This window comes from Orcinus orca, chromosome 19 (assembly GCF_937001465.1).
Source record: "Orcinus orca chromosome 19, mOrcOrc1.1, whole genome shotgun sequence".
Classification (NCBI taxonomy): Eukaryota; Metazoa; Chordata; class Mammalia; order Artiodactyla; family Delphinidae; genus Orcinus; species Orcinus orca.
Window position 1 is genome coordinate 44,784,267 of NC_064577.1, and position 12,485 is coordinate 44,796,751.

Below are 12,485 nucleotides of genomic sequence, written 5' to 3' on the forward strand. Positions count from 1 at the left end.
TATCTGCCCCTTAAGTTGGATGCAGTTTCTGCTTGTTGAAGAAGAAGAATCAAAGCAGCGGTAAAGAGCGTTTATCCGTGAGGGCTGGAGCATTTATTATAGCGCCCGTCACCGCTCTGGGCTGCTGTTAGCCTGCTGCCTCTTCAGTCCTTTGCTGCCACATCCTGTCTCTCTTGCTCTGCATCTGGAGGAGAGAACCTGTGGCCAGGAGCCAGGGCTTTGGGGTTTCGGGAGCATTTGCCAGGCCATGGGATGTGGACAGACCCAGATCCTTTTCTGAGCCCTGAGCACCTGCTGTGCGTGGTGGTTTGCCTCACTGCGGGGGGAACCAAAGTCATGCAGCTGGACTGGCAACTCCGTGAGCACTGTGCCTCTTGATGTCGTCAGAGACTTACCCGTGGGCAAAGTAACTGCTCTGTTCCTGAGGGCACAGGAAGTGGAGTGCTCGGCACCATTGGGGACCAGCTTCCAGTTATGAGCATCCTCCTTGCCCTACCAGTCTGCTCTGAGTATCCTCACCTCCCTGTGGGGAATCCTTGCCCCGGTTACAAACCGAAGGCCAGAAGCAGAGAGCTATTTGCCCAAAACTAAACAGCCTGCAGAAATGGCATCGTTGTGTCTCGGCCCCAGCCAGGACCTGTGTCCCGGTCCTGGCCTGTCAGTGGAAGGTTGACACTGCTCTGCTCCCTGCCCCAGGCTACAGGACCTCACCCTCTATAACCCCGAGAGGACCATCACCGTGAAGGGCGCCATCGAGAACTGCTGCCGGGCCGAGCAGGAGATCATGAAGAAAGTTCGGGAAGCCTATGAGAATGACGTGGCTGCCATGAGTGTGAGTGTCGGGTGCCTCTGCTTGCCCTTCTGTGAGCCTGAGCCATGGCAGAAGTGGGTCTCCAGTGAGGTGGGCATTCACAGGCTGGGGGGCCTTTGTGGTACGCAGGCCTCTCACTGTTGTGGCCTCTCCCGTTGCGGAGCGCAGGCTCAGCGGCCATGGCTCACGGGCGCAGCCGCTCCGCGGCACGTGGGATCCTCCCGGACCGGGGCACGAACCCGCGTCCCCTGCATCGGCAGGCGGACTCTCAGCCACTGCGCCACCAGGGAAGCCCGGGCCTTGGAGCTTTTGCTTTGCTTTTTGGACCTCGATTCATCAGAATCCTTTTTAAATTAAATTAGTAGGGATTCTTCATTTGATTCCTGGGGTGCAAGTGGGAGTCCAGTCTTGGGCTTTGAGGTCTGTGATCCTCCTGTAAAGTTTGTGTTTCCGTGCACTTTAGTGGGGAGAGGGTCCATAATTTTCATCTGGTTTTTAAAGGGGAGTGAGGATGTGGGGCACGTGACCAAAAAGGTGAGTCCTGAAAGTCAGAGATGTGTCTCTTCCTTGTCATCGGCTGAGTCCGACATATGTCTCTGTCAGAGCGCTGTAAACCACTAGAGAGGAAGGACGTCTGAGGGTCTAACGCTGGGCCTTCTCCTCAGAGCTGCCGGTTCTTAGTCCAGCGAGAACCCTCGGTGTACATGTGAGTGTGTGTAAAAACCAGAAGGGCAGGCAGGTTTGGGGCAAAAGCACGTCATTCCGCTGTTGAGGCCCACTCACCCTCTTGTTCAGCCGGGGCCACGTACAAGGGCCACCAGGTCCTGTCAGAATGAGCCGACCTCTCTCTCTTCACCTTCCTTCCCCAGCTGCAGTCTCACCTCATCCCCGGCCTGAACTTGGCTGCTGTAGGCCTTTTTCCAGCCTCCTCCAGTGCAGTCCCACCACCTCCCAGCAGCGTCACCGGAGCTGCCCCCTACAGCTCCTTTATGGTAGGTGCAGGGTCTTATTACAGGGGACCATGCGGCTGCAGGGTCCAACTCTGTGGCAGCCTGACGCTTGGGGATTTGCGGGGAGAGGGAAGGGCTCCCAGCCACTGGCGCCAACCCTCTGGAGCACCAGCCCTGTGCACGGCAGCCTCAGATGCTGGCAGCACTCTTCCTGTTTGTCTGGCCCGGCTTCTTCCCTTTGTCCCTGCTGCAAAGAGCTACAGAGCACGTAGCCCAGGGTGGCCGCTGCGTGCCTGCACCCTTCCCTCCTCGAGGATGCAGGGCAGGGCCACGGAGGGCTTCCGGGCTGTGTCCATTGACCTGCGTTAATAACACGTCCTGTCTTGGCAGCAGGCTCCAGAGCAGGAGATGGTGCAGGTGTTCATTCCTGCCCAGGCAGTGGGCGCCATCATCGGCAAGAAGGGGCAGCACATCAAACAGCTCTCCCGTTTCGCCAGCGCTTCCATCAAGGTGACCTGCCCTGTCTCCTTCCGGTGCCCGGGCTGGGAGAGCGCTCTGCTCCCATCACCCTCCGCTTTTGTTCTCAGACACCCCGTCTGCCTAGCGTTGGGCAGACGCTTTGCTTTTGACCTCGCTTAGTCCTCCGTGGGATGCCTTCCAGGCTCCTGGGCTTTCAGGCTAAGGGAGGAGGTGGTATTGTAGCACAGAAGAGAACTTCAGTTCAGACAAGACCGACCGGGTTCAGATCGCAGCTTCTGAGCTCTAGGTCCTGAGCCTTGGATTCCTCGTCAGTACAGTAGGGATGATGATACTCTGAGGCAATGCAGCCAAAGCCCCTGGCTCAGTGCCTGGTGCACAGTGGTTGCCCAGTAAACGTTAGCCGTCTTTCCACCTTCCCTGGCCATGGAGAACCTGTCACAGTGAACAGATGTTTTGTTAAATTTCTGTGCCCCTCCCTCTTGGCAGGACTCTGCTGAAACCTGCTGGGGAGTGGGGGAGATGGGGTGTGGGCGGGGCGCCCCTACTTAGAATACGTCAAGAAACGAACGCACCCACGCCCTCATAAGAGTTCTGGTGCAGGCGCAATAGCCTTGGGGTTCGGGGTCTCTGTTCTCCCCTCCCCTGGCCGTCCCAGGTGGGGAGTGGAAGCAGGGTGGTAGAGGTCTGGAGGAGGTGGAGGTAGAGGGCACCTCTGACGGGCGTTTGCTTTGTAGATTGCTCCTCCTGAAACTCCGGACTCCAAACTTCGTATGGTCATCATCACTGGACCCCCAGAGGCCCAATTCAAGGTTCCGATCTTTATTGTCTTTCCAAGTAGGACCCAGAGGAATCGAGTTTGGATGGGAGCGCAAATCTGCGTCCTGTTTTTAAGCTTCCCTGCAAAACAGGGCTGCAAGGCTGCTTTCAAATTGACGTCAGGCGGGAACTCTGTTGCTCTCCCTCTTTGCCTCCTGAGAGTGAATAGGCACGTGGGAAAGAAGGCAGTCTGAGGGCTTCTTCCTCGCCCTCTGCCTTAGTGACTAAGGAAGGCCCTTCTCTCCTTTATGTCCCTATGACGTGCCGAGGTTCTGGAACTTCCGGGCAGACAGTCAAAGAGCTGGTAGCTTATTCTGACCTAGGGAGGGGTGGAGAGCGGGGACAGCTCTCTAGACTGTGTGGAGTGACCAAGAGCCCGCCCTCTGCGTGGGTGACTTCCACCAGCTGCCACTCAGGGCCTTGACTTGCCAGCCACAGCTTGTCCAAGTCCGCGCAAGCATCCCAGACCCCATAGGTCTGGTTTGTAGCTTAGGTGCTGTGTTCCTCTGGGGAGCTACGTACTCATACTCAGTTACTCTGCCCGGGCTCCCCAGTGTTACAAGTGAGCAGGTCAGTCCTGTGCACCTTTTGTATCACCTGGCCTAGATGGTGACCCACCCCGAGCGGGCGTGGGCCTGTGGGCCGGAGGAGGAAGGGGTGGGGCTTGGGGAGCTTCCCTTTCGTCATATGCATGTGGCCCGCTGACACAACAATGACCTCCTCTTCTCAGGCTCAGGGAAGAATTTATGGAAAACTCAAGGAGGAGAACTTCTTTGGTCCCAAGGAGGAAGTAAAGCTGGAGACCCACATCCGGGTGCCAGCGTCGGCAGCTGGCCGGGTCATTGGCAAAGGTGGCAAAACGGTGAGCCGTGAGGGTCAGGTTGAAAGCTCTGGACATTAGTCCCCAAACCCAACAGCTCTTCCCTGGCCCCCAGCTCCTCCGCCCGGCTCAGCCTGGGTACTCCCAATTTGCCCGTTTACTGGATTCCACTTCCCAAGCCCAGCTCCTGACTCCTCCAGTTTCTAGCTGCTAGTGACCACGCTCTTGAGCCTCCAGTCCCATCCATGTTGGACATGGACAGCACGCTGAGCTCCTCTCTGACCTTTCCTCCCTGCCCCTGCCCCCAGGTGAATGAGCTGCAAAATTTGACAGCAGCTGAGGTGGTGGTGCCGAGAGACCAGACCCCTGATGAGAACGACCAGGTCATCGTCAAGATCATTGGGCATTTCTATGCCAGCCAGGTACGTATGTCACTCCCCCATCGCGGGAGGGCGGCAGGGCTCCAGGAGCATGACCTCGACAAATCCCGTGCACTCTGCCCGCCTCTGGGCTGGGTCATTCTTTCCTTCCAGGTGTAAGGGTGTGAGGTGTAGATGTTTTATTTCCTCTGAAGGCTGTAGGGACAGTGATTTGACCGTTTTCATAGGTAGTCTACATTATGTAATAACTATGGTGTATCATGTTATATGTTAATAGTCTTCCCTGTCGTCTAACCTTAGTCCTTCTCTTTTGCACTGGATAAGGAGAGAAATGGATCTTATCCACCACCCAGGCTTGTTCATGGAATGACATCCTGGGTTGCCCGTTTGCAGTGCAGTTCCTTCACCTTTCCCAGAACCACTGCTCCATCCTTGCTTCCAGTTCTTCCACCCTCCTGTTCTCTTCCTGGAACTCACCATCTATCCCTGCACTGCTTCCAGTAAAGCCAGTCAGCAGTGCCCAGCATTGGGGCTGACCCCAGAGTCTAGAAAGGAGGGCAGGTATCGGGTTCAAATTATAGGATGATTGGAAGCTAGTGGGGTTTTCCTAAAACCCCTTAGTGTTGGAGCTAGAAGGGATGTGAGACTACTGGATACGGTCCCTTCCACTCACAGAGGATAAGCACGTCACATCAGGCTTGTGGCCCACCTGAGGCTGCTCACGCAGTCAAGGGCAAGACAGGAGCCCAGACCCCAGCGTAGCGTGACAACTTTCTCTGACAGCCCTTTGGGAGCCATTAATAGCCACAGAAATATTTAAGATTTATGGGTTCTGCTGCTACACCAAGCATTATTCTATGTGGTCTCTATTAACTCATGTAACCCTCATAACAACCTCGTCGTACAAGTGAGGAATGTGAGATTTAAATGATGTATCCAGGGATGCAGAGAGCCAGGGTGTATTAAGTACCAAAGTGGTGACATTTTTCATTGGTTAAAATGAGAACTCAGTGAAAAACTGTGTAAGACATCAAGCACAGGGCTGACAGAGGAAGAATTAATGTATAAATATTGACTCCACATTCTTTCCCCAACCTAGACCAACTTTCTCTTCAACCAAGAAGTCAAGCACTCAATTTATGGAAAGGAGACATTCTGGTAAATTTCTGTCAAGAGAATCACATTCTACAGTTGATTTCCCTTAGACAACTGTTCATAGGGAAGACACCTTTAAGAAGGAGAGAGTAGAGATGCCAATCTTTGGTGTTCTGTCCATTTCCACAGTGGAGCTTCTTCCACTGCCTTCGGTTATCCCAGTTCATCCCCTTTCCTGGGATGTTTACATGCGTAGTGGAGTTGTGATTGGTGACGAGGTCTCCTGCTTTTCGACCTTCTGACAACACATGCTCCTGGAAGCTCTGGGAGTTCCCCCTCGAGTTCAGCAACGTGTGTCAACTTGGTCATGTTTTAAATTCTGATGAATGAGTTTATACTACTGTTTATCCTCCCTTCCTCTGTATGAATCCAGTGGGTGCTCAGGGTCTGCTTGGAGGCAAAGAAACTTATGGTCACTCTAATCCTCAGTCTTCTCTTACCTTTCTTACAAGTCCAATATGACCTGTGGTTGCCGCTGGTGTCCAGACCCCGATGGCTTCTCTCCGCACGTAAGGCTGTAACTCCTTGCCTTCGGAGACCCTCACTCTCGTTTGTTCTATCTGCAGATGGCTCAGCGGAAGATACGAGACATCTTGGCCCAAGTCAAACAGCTGCACCAAAAGGGACAGAGTAACCAGGCCCAGGCCCGGAGGAAGTGACCGGCCCCTACCCATCACGTCGGCTCAAGGACAACAGGCCGAAATCGAGAGCACGTTCTCCCCAGCAGGCCTGAGAATGAGCGGGAATCAGGGACACTTGGGCCGGGATGTAGATCAGGTTTGCCCACTTGCTTGAGGAAGTTGTTCCAGTGAGGAACCCTGATCTCTCAGCCCTAAACACCCAACCGATTGGCCCAACACTGCCCACCCCTGAGGGTGTCACCATGGAAATTCTAGCTCAGGGTGCTTTTAAACGTGGATTGTTTAAGTTCTCTAGGTCCCACCGAGAGGGTGGGTCAGACCCCAGTGGGAAGAGAAATAAAATTTCCTTCAGGCTTTTAAAACACGCAGAGGGGTGTTTTAATCAACCTCAAAGGATGGTTTACTTCTTGACCCTAAGATCCTTCCAACCTTCTACTTGGTTTATTGATTAAAATACCTCTATTCTTGTGCCCTGACATAGCCTTTTCGTATATTCACGCTGGTTATGTTACCTTTCTGCTACTGGCAAAAGTGAGAACCAATCCATTGCTTTGCTTACGTTATTGACTCGAAGGGAGAAGACACATTGGCATCTGTAGATTAATTCCAATCCCTTCCTAACCAGCCAGTAGGAATGGCAAGGAATGGGGGAGAAATGGGGAGAAAGGTGATTGAACTATACAGTAATCCACGTTTAAAAGGAGTGCCCTTGTGGCTGACTGATTCCAGATCACCACCTTGAAAAATTGGCACAGTTCAAATTTCCCGCTCTGTTGGGGCTTCCCCACTAGGATTCCCGCCCCGTTCATGTCCCTCTAACCATGTAAGTCCCACGTCATGTCCAGGTGCACATGGGTGGTACTGACTGCTCAGCGGGATAGGGGCTGACCACTGTACTGTCCCTGATTCCTATCATTCTCAGGCAGATTTTATATTTTTTTAAAGTCTATTTTAATGATTGGATACGAGCACTGGGAAGGGGACACTAACGCCCCTTGATAAAGTCTCAGTTCCATGGAGGACTTGAGTGGCCCCAAAGGCTGCCACTGTGCCCTCACGCCAGCCCATGTGCTCCCATAAGGGCTGGTTCCCAGAAGCAGGGGTTGCGGGGCACTCCCCCCCACGGCACTGTTCCCTTGGTGGTGGTGGGACGTGGAACCCGACCCTCGGCTCCTGATAAAGCTGAAGTCCATCATTTGGCATCTTTCATGACTGTTCAGTAAATTGGAGAGAAAATTTGCTTCTGTTTCTATCCTAGAGGCCTATTGAACTGATGGCTTCTGCCTCCACGAGTCGTTGGCATGACGTTACGTGTGCCTAAAAAAAACAAAACTCAAAATACCAGCAACGTTGTGCACAAAGGGGTAAACAAGCTTAATTTATTAATTCTCCAGGCTCAGCAAGATCCCGTTTTCAGTTCAGCCCTTGTGGAAGACTTATCAGCCATCAGTTAAATGAGGTTAGGCCTCCCCTCCAGACGTACTGACCGTCAGTGCATGTTAGCCAGGTGGTGCACTTTAGCTACCTTGGACAATGCTATCAAGTGTGCTGGGAAAGGAGGAAGGCCTCCCGCATGTGGACGAGCCCATGCTCTGGACTCCCCTCCTTCCGACATTGCAACAACGACAGTAACAACCAGACAACCTTGACATGTGGGCGGAGTCAGTCAGGTAATGCTGTGCGCGAAGTAAACTACCTCAAGGTATGAAGTTACCTCAGCAATTACTTTCCTCTTTGTTCCCCCACCTCTTTTTTTTTAATCTTTTTTTTTCTTTGCGGCTTGCTGATATTTTATATAAAAAAGAAAAGAAGCAAAAGAGAAGCTGATAGTCTTGAATATTTTATTTTTTTAATGAAAAGAAAAAAAAACGAGAAAGTTATGTTTCATAATTTCTTACAACATGAGCCAGTGTAACCCTTTAGGAACTCTCTATGGAGAACAGGCCCTGTGGGAAAGGCAGCTGGAGCTGCCCCTTGGACGGAGGCTGGGCCGAGTGGGGGAAGGCCCATGCGTGTGAGAGAGCCCAGGGCCAGGCTCTGATCTCCTAAGCCACCAGCCTCTCCCAGGAAAATCCTGCCTGATGAGATTAACAGGCCCAGCAGAACTGTGGCCCCAAGGGCGAAACAACAGCCCCTCCAACGGCCGGCCTGTGGTCTCCCCTCCCCGCTTTGGTTAAAGGGCACCCCAGTTGGTTTTTCCCACCAGTGGTGCTGTTGAGATATTTAAAAATATTGCCTCCGTTTTATCGAGGAGAGAAATAATAACTAAAAAAAGATACCCTTTAAAAAATCTATACTTCTCTGTCTAAAAATATGGGAGCCAAGATTCCATTAGTGGAAGAGACAAAGCCATCCTCTCGCCCTCAGAGAGGTCCACCTGATTTGTTGTTGCAGTGCTTTTCACTTTTTGTTCTTGTTATTTCATTTCAATCCCGTCTTGCTATTCTCGGTCTTTTATCAACAGACCAAGGGGCAAACAGTTAACTGCCCCCTCTGTCTCCCCGTCTTCTTTCGATTGATCTGATGGACTCTTAACCGTGGACCCAAACTTACCAAATTCTTGATTTAGGGTGGTGGGTGGCAAGGAGGGGCAGGGGATTCGGGAGTGTGACTGGGGACAGGTTCCTGCCTCATTTGTGTCTTGTCACTCTCTCCCCATGACATTCCTGGATAGCCCCCAGAACTGTCTACCCCAAAGAGGAGGAGGCAGGAAAGCATTTAGGGATGCTATCAGGCCAGTATAATTAAGCTTCCCACCTGTCCAAACCACAAAAAAAGGGTCTCCCAACTTCTCTTTCTGGCTCTATACGCTTTATTCCAAGATGAAGCAGATAACGTTCAGACGTCGGCCGTTTAGTGATGTAAGGTGAATTTCCGGCAGCAAGCATGCTTTGATATCCGGTTCAAACGCTACCATCGGAATAAAATCCCCACAGTACCTGAAATGTGATTGTTGCAGTGTTCAGTTTCCTTGGGATCCGGCTCCCTTCACACCTGAAGCCCACTTCCTTTCCCTTTCGCTGACTCAGCTCCCAGAAGAGACCAGGAGTGTGGCAAGGGACTGTCAGACTTGACCTGGATTAGGCACGGCTGATACTCGCCCAGCAGGAAAATGGTGGAAGTTACGCTACCAGAAAGCAAAGGAATATGGTTTGGTGGTTAAGGTTTAGCAGGATAAAAGGCCTGTCTTGGTGGGTCTGCCTTTGACCTGTAGACGAGGGCCTTGGGCACCTCATGCCCGCCTGCACATCACCTCCATTTCCCCATCCTTGGTGAGATAACAACGTGAAACGCACTTGGGAGGTTTGGTTGATTTGAGAAAAACGACTTTAAAAAAAAAAAAACAGCTTCTGTGCTCTGATATGTGTGTGAGCTACATATATATTTTGAAGAAAGGACCATCACTTTGGGATATATTGTTTAATTCTGTGGAACACGTAAAAAACCAAAATGGTTTTGATTCCCTGACTTTGAAGCTGCATCTGACAGTGACACCCAATGGCTTGAATCCCCTCGAGGGTCTGCTTGCCTTTTGCAGTTTGGGTTGTGGACTTGGCTCTTAGGGAGGGGTCTGGGGAGGAGAGAGCTGTTTTTAGGGACAGGGAGTTTCATCACCTTCTCTTTCCTCCCCTTCACCTGGTCCTTCTCAGTCTTTTTCCCTTTACCCTGAGCTCTCCACTTCTGGGGGGCGGTTGGGGGCTGTTAAGTTATGCCTCACGATTGGCAGAAAAGACCCTGTGTAAAACCCAGAGAACACTGGAGGGGAACACTCCAGTTGGTTCTGTGTGTCCGTTTTCCTCTGTGCCAAAGACAGACAGACAGAGGCTGAGAGACGCCATTTCTGAATCGAAGCAATAACCATCTTTTGACGTAGACCTGGGCTGTCTGAGTGGGGGAGGGCTCCCGGACGCAGCGTGGGCTTGGAGACCCGCCCCTTCCCTTCTGAGGCTCCTGGGGGATTGGGGGCGGTACGTGCCAGGGGGCGGGGAGCTGAGAAGGGGGTCCGATGGCTCCTGGTTGCACTTTGGAGATGGAGGGGAAGTTCGGGGCTCCTCCGAGTGGGGCTGTGCTCTGTCCCCTGACCCCACTGCAGAGGCAGCACTGCGAGTTCTCTTCAGGCCTGGCAGACTGGCAACGAGGAGGGGCCTCAGTTAGCTCTCAAGGGTGCCTTCCCCTCCTCCCACCCCAGACGTACCCTCTGCCAAACTGGGAACAGCAGTACTACATAACTACCTCACAGAGCCCCAGAGGGACTGCCCGAGCTTCTGCCTCCAGTCCAGCCTTCCCTCCTCCTCCTGGCTCAGGGGTGGGGAGTCCCCTTTCCCCCCTGAAGTGTGGGTGGGGAGATCCTAGTGGCTTTTGACGTTCAGACCCCGCCAACTTTTGCCTATTTGTTGAAAACTGGTAGGAGGAAAACAGTACAGCCTGCCACCGTAGCTGCAGGAAGCTAGGAGAATCCTCGATGCCAGGGGACATAAAGCCATTTCTTCTCCAAACTCTTGGTGATTTAGATGCGGGACTTTTCTCTTGTGTTCAGACTTAGAGGAACACCAGCTAAAAACTTCAGTTTCTTTCCTTTGGATACATAAGGCTTCTCTGTCGGGGTACAGAACAGGGAGGGGGCCTCATGACCGAAGGTGGATTTAGAGGGTGAGGGCGGGAGCCCCAGCCCTGGCCCTCGGCCCCGTGCAGCTCCTTGGGGGCACCATTCCTGGTGCCGTAGTCTGGTTGCATCTGGATGGACAAGACAAAAGAAAGAATTTCTTTCCTTAAATGAAATAGCAGGAACCTCCTCGGGGCATGTGTTCTGAGTAACCACAGGTGACGGATGCTAGGAGTATAAACGCATTAACTACCTCAATCCTCACAGAGAGATTAGAACCAAGGGCTGGGACTGGCGAGTAAGGGTTTGGATCCCAGTCAGGAGGAGTGAGCTGAGGCTTGTGCCACAGAAGGTTTGTCCTTGAGGAACAGGCATGCCTGCTAGATACTCATCGGTTGGGTTGGGAGGACTGGCCATTAGGCCCCCCTCTCTGCCTTCCTTGCCCCCGGGGTCCTATGCTTCACCTTGTTCCCCTCAGCCTGTCCCTCCCTCACCTGCTGTATCTTATTGGACCAGAGGGTGAGGAGAGGACTTGCCTCCTCTCTTCCTGCAGAGGGGGCTGGCTGGAGGTGAGATGTGGGGCTCAGCCTGGAACCCGCTACTCAGCCCCAAAGCCAGGAAGCCTGGGGAAGCCGGAGCTAAGACCTCTTCAACAGGGTTTCTTGGAGATGTTCCACCTCCTCTGTACCCCTTCCCAGTCTTCACAGGGACGGTTGGCTCTAGAAGGACAGGTGGTGCAGGACCCCTTATCCTGAGAGTCCGAGGGCCTGGTCCTCTGGTCACTCAGGAGTCTTTGTAGTCGGGGAGTTCCACTGGGCGATCCCAGCCCCTCCCCACCCTCTAATGGACCTCCTCATAGAAGCCCCATTTCACTTTTGTTTTATCTACCTCTTAGCAAGACAATAGAGATAAATTAGGTAGTGGCAACTCCACTTGCTTAGATTAGGGGGGGAAAAAGATTTCTTTTTCCAAAGGAAAAGAAAAATATTACCTTAAAAATACTTTCCAAAAAATTAAAAAAAAAATACAAAAAAACCAAAAAAAAAAAATTTTAAGAGGGAGACATTTTCCAGTGACTGCTGGAGTGTTTTAATTCCCCAAACTTTTCTCTTTTTTTCCCCCGCAAATAAGTTTCACTCTTCGGCGATTTTCTCCACTTGTTTAAGATGATGTGCTCTTCTAACAGGTTCAGCTTTCACAATCTGCCCCCCGGCTTGCCCCATCCCAGACGCCATTCCTGCCAGTGAGTTCCTACCTGTGCTCTCCCTGTTGCTTCTCAGCCAGGTGACTTCACTCACCCCCACCAAGAACAAAGGCTTGTGTATGTTGGGGTGCTGAAGTCTGGTCTCACCATTTCAACCTCCGGGGGTTGGGGGAGCACCTGTAACACTTCCATGCAAAGTTTCTGTAACCTGCCGCAGTGCAAAGGTGTTCGAGACGAATTTCAGCCGATAATGAGTTAGCAGGAGGAATAAAAACCCTCTGCCACCGTTTGAGGTCTCCCCCTTTCTCCAGCATCTCGATCCTGGTGCCAGAAACCAGAATAAAAGAGCCCCCTCCCCTGAGGCGAAGTGAATTGGTGTCTGGTCCTGAGACATCACTCACGTGGGAGAGTGAAAAATGTATTTTTATAAATGCGAAACATGGGTGGGGGCTGGAGGGGGGACTCACGCCTGTGATATGTGTAACCGTATTCTGTAACTGCGGCCACTTTGAAAACTGTACTTGGCTGGGAATCTGCCGGCCCGTCGCCACCGGGTTTTGATTGTACCCTTCCTTCCACCCTTTAACCTGCTCTGCGCTTGGTCTGGGGAGGTGGGGCGGCTGCC

At 52.4% G+C, this 12,485-nt stretch overlaps 1 protein-coding gene across 2 annotated transcripts in view; it reads left to right on the forward strand.

The window, feature by feature from the left end:
* Positions 1 to 6,417, forward strand: part of IGF2BP1 (insulin like growth factor 2 mRNA binding protein 1) — a 38,839-nt gene extending 32,422 nt beyond the window's left edge. For both annotated transcript variants that reach the window (XM_049702537.1, XM_049702536.1), the window contains 7 exons: positions 697 to 832; positions 1,681 to 1,803; positions 2,152 to 2,271; positions 2,976 to 3,050; positions 3,788 to 3,919; positions 4,186 to 4,299; positions 5,979 to 6,417. In XM_049702537.1, the coding sequence (XP_049558494.1) occupies positions 697 to 832; positions 1,681 to 1,803; positions 2,152 to 2,271; positions 2,976 to 3,050; positions 3,788 to 3,919; positions 4,186 to 4,299; positions 5,979 to 6,071 (793 nt within the window). In that variant the 3' untranslated portion in view covers positions 6,072 to 6,417. The remainder of the gene's footprint in view (positions 1 to 696; positions 833 to 1,680; positions 1,804 to 2,151; positions 2,272 to 2,975; positions 3,051 to 3,787; positions 3,920 to 4,185; positions 4,300 to 5,978) is intronic.
* Positions 6,418 to 12,485: the final 6,068 nt, after the last annotated feature.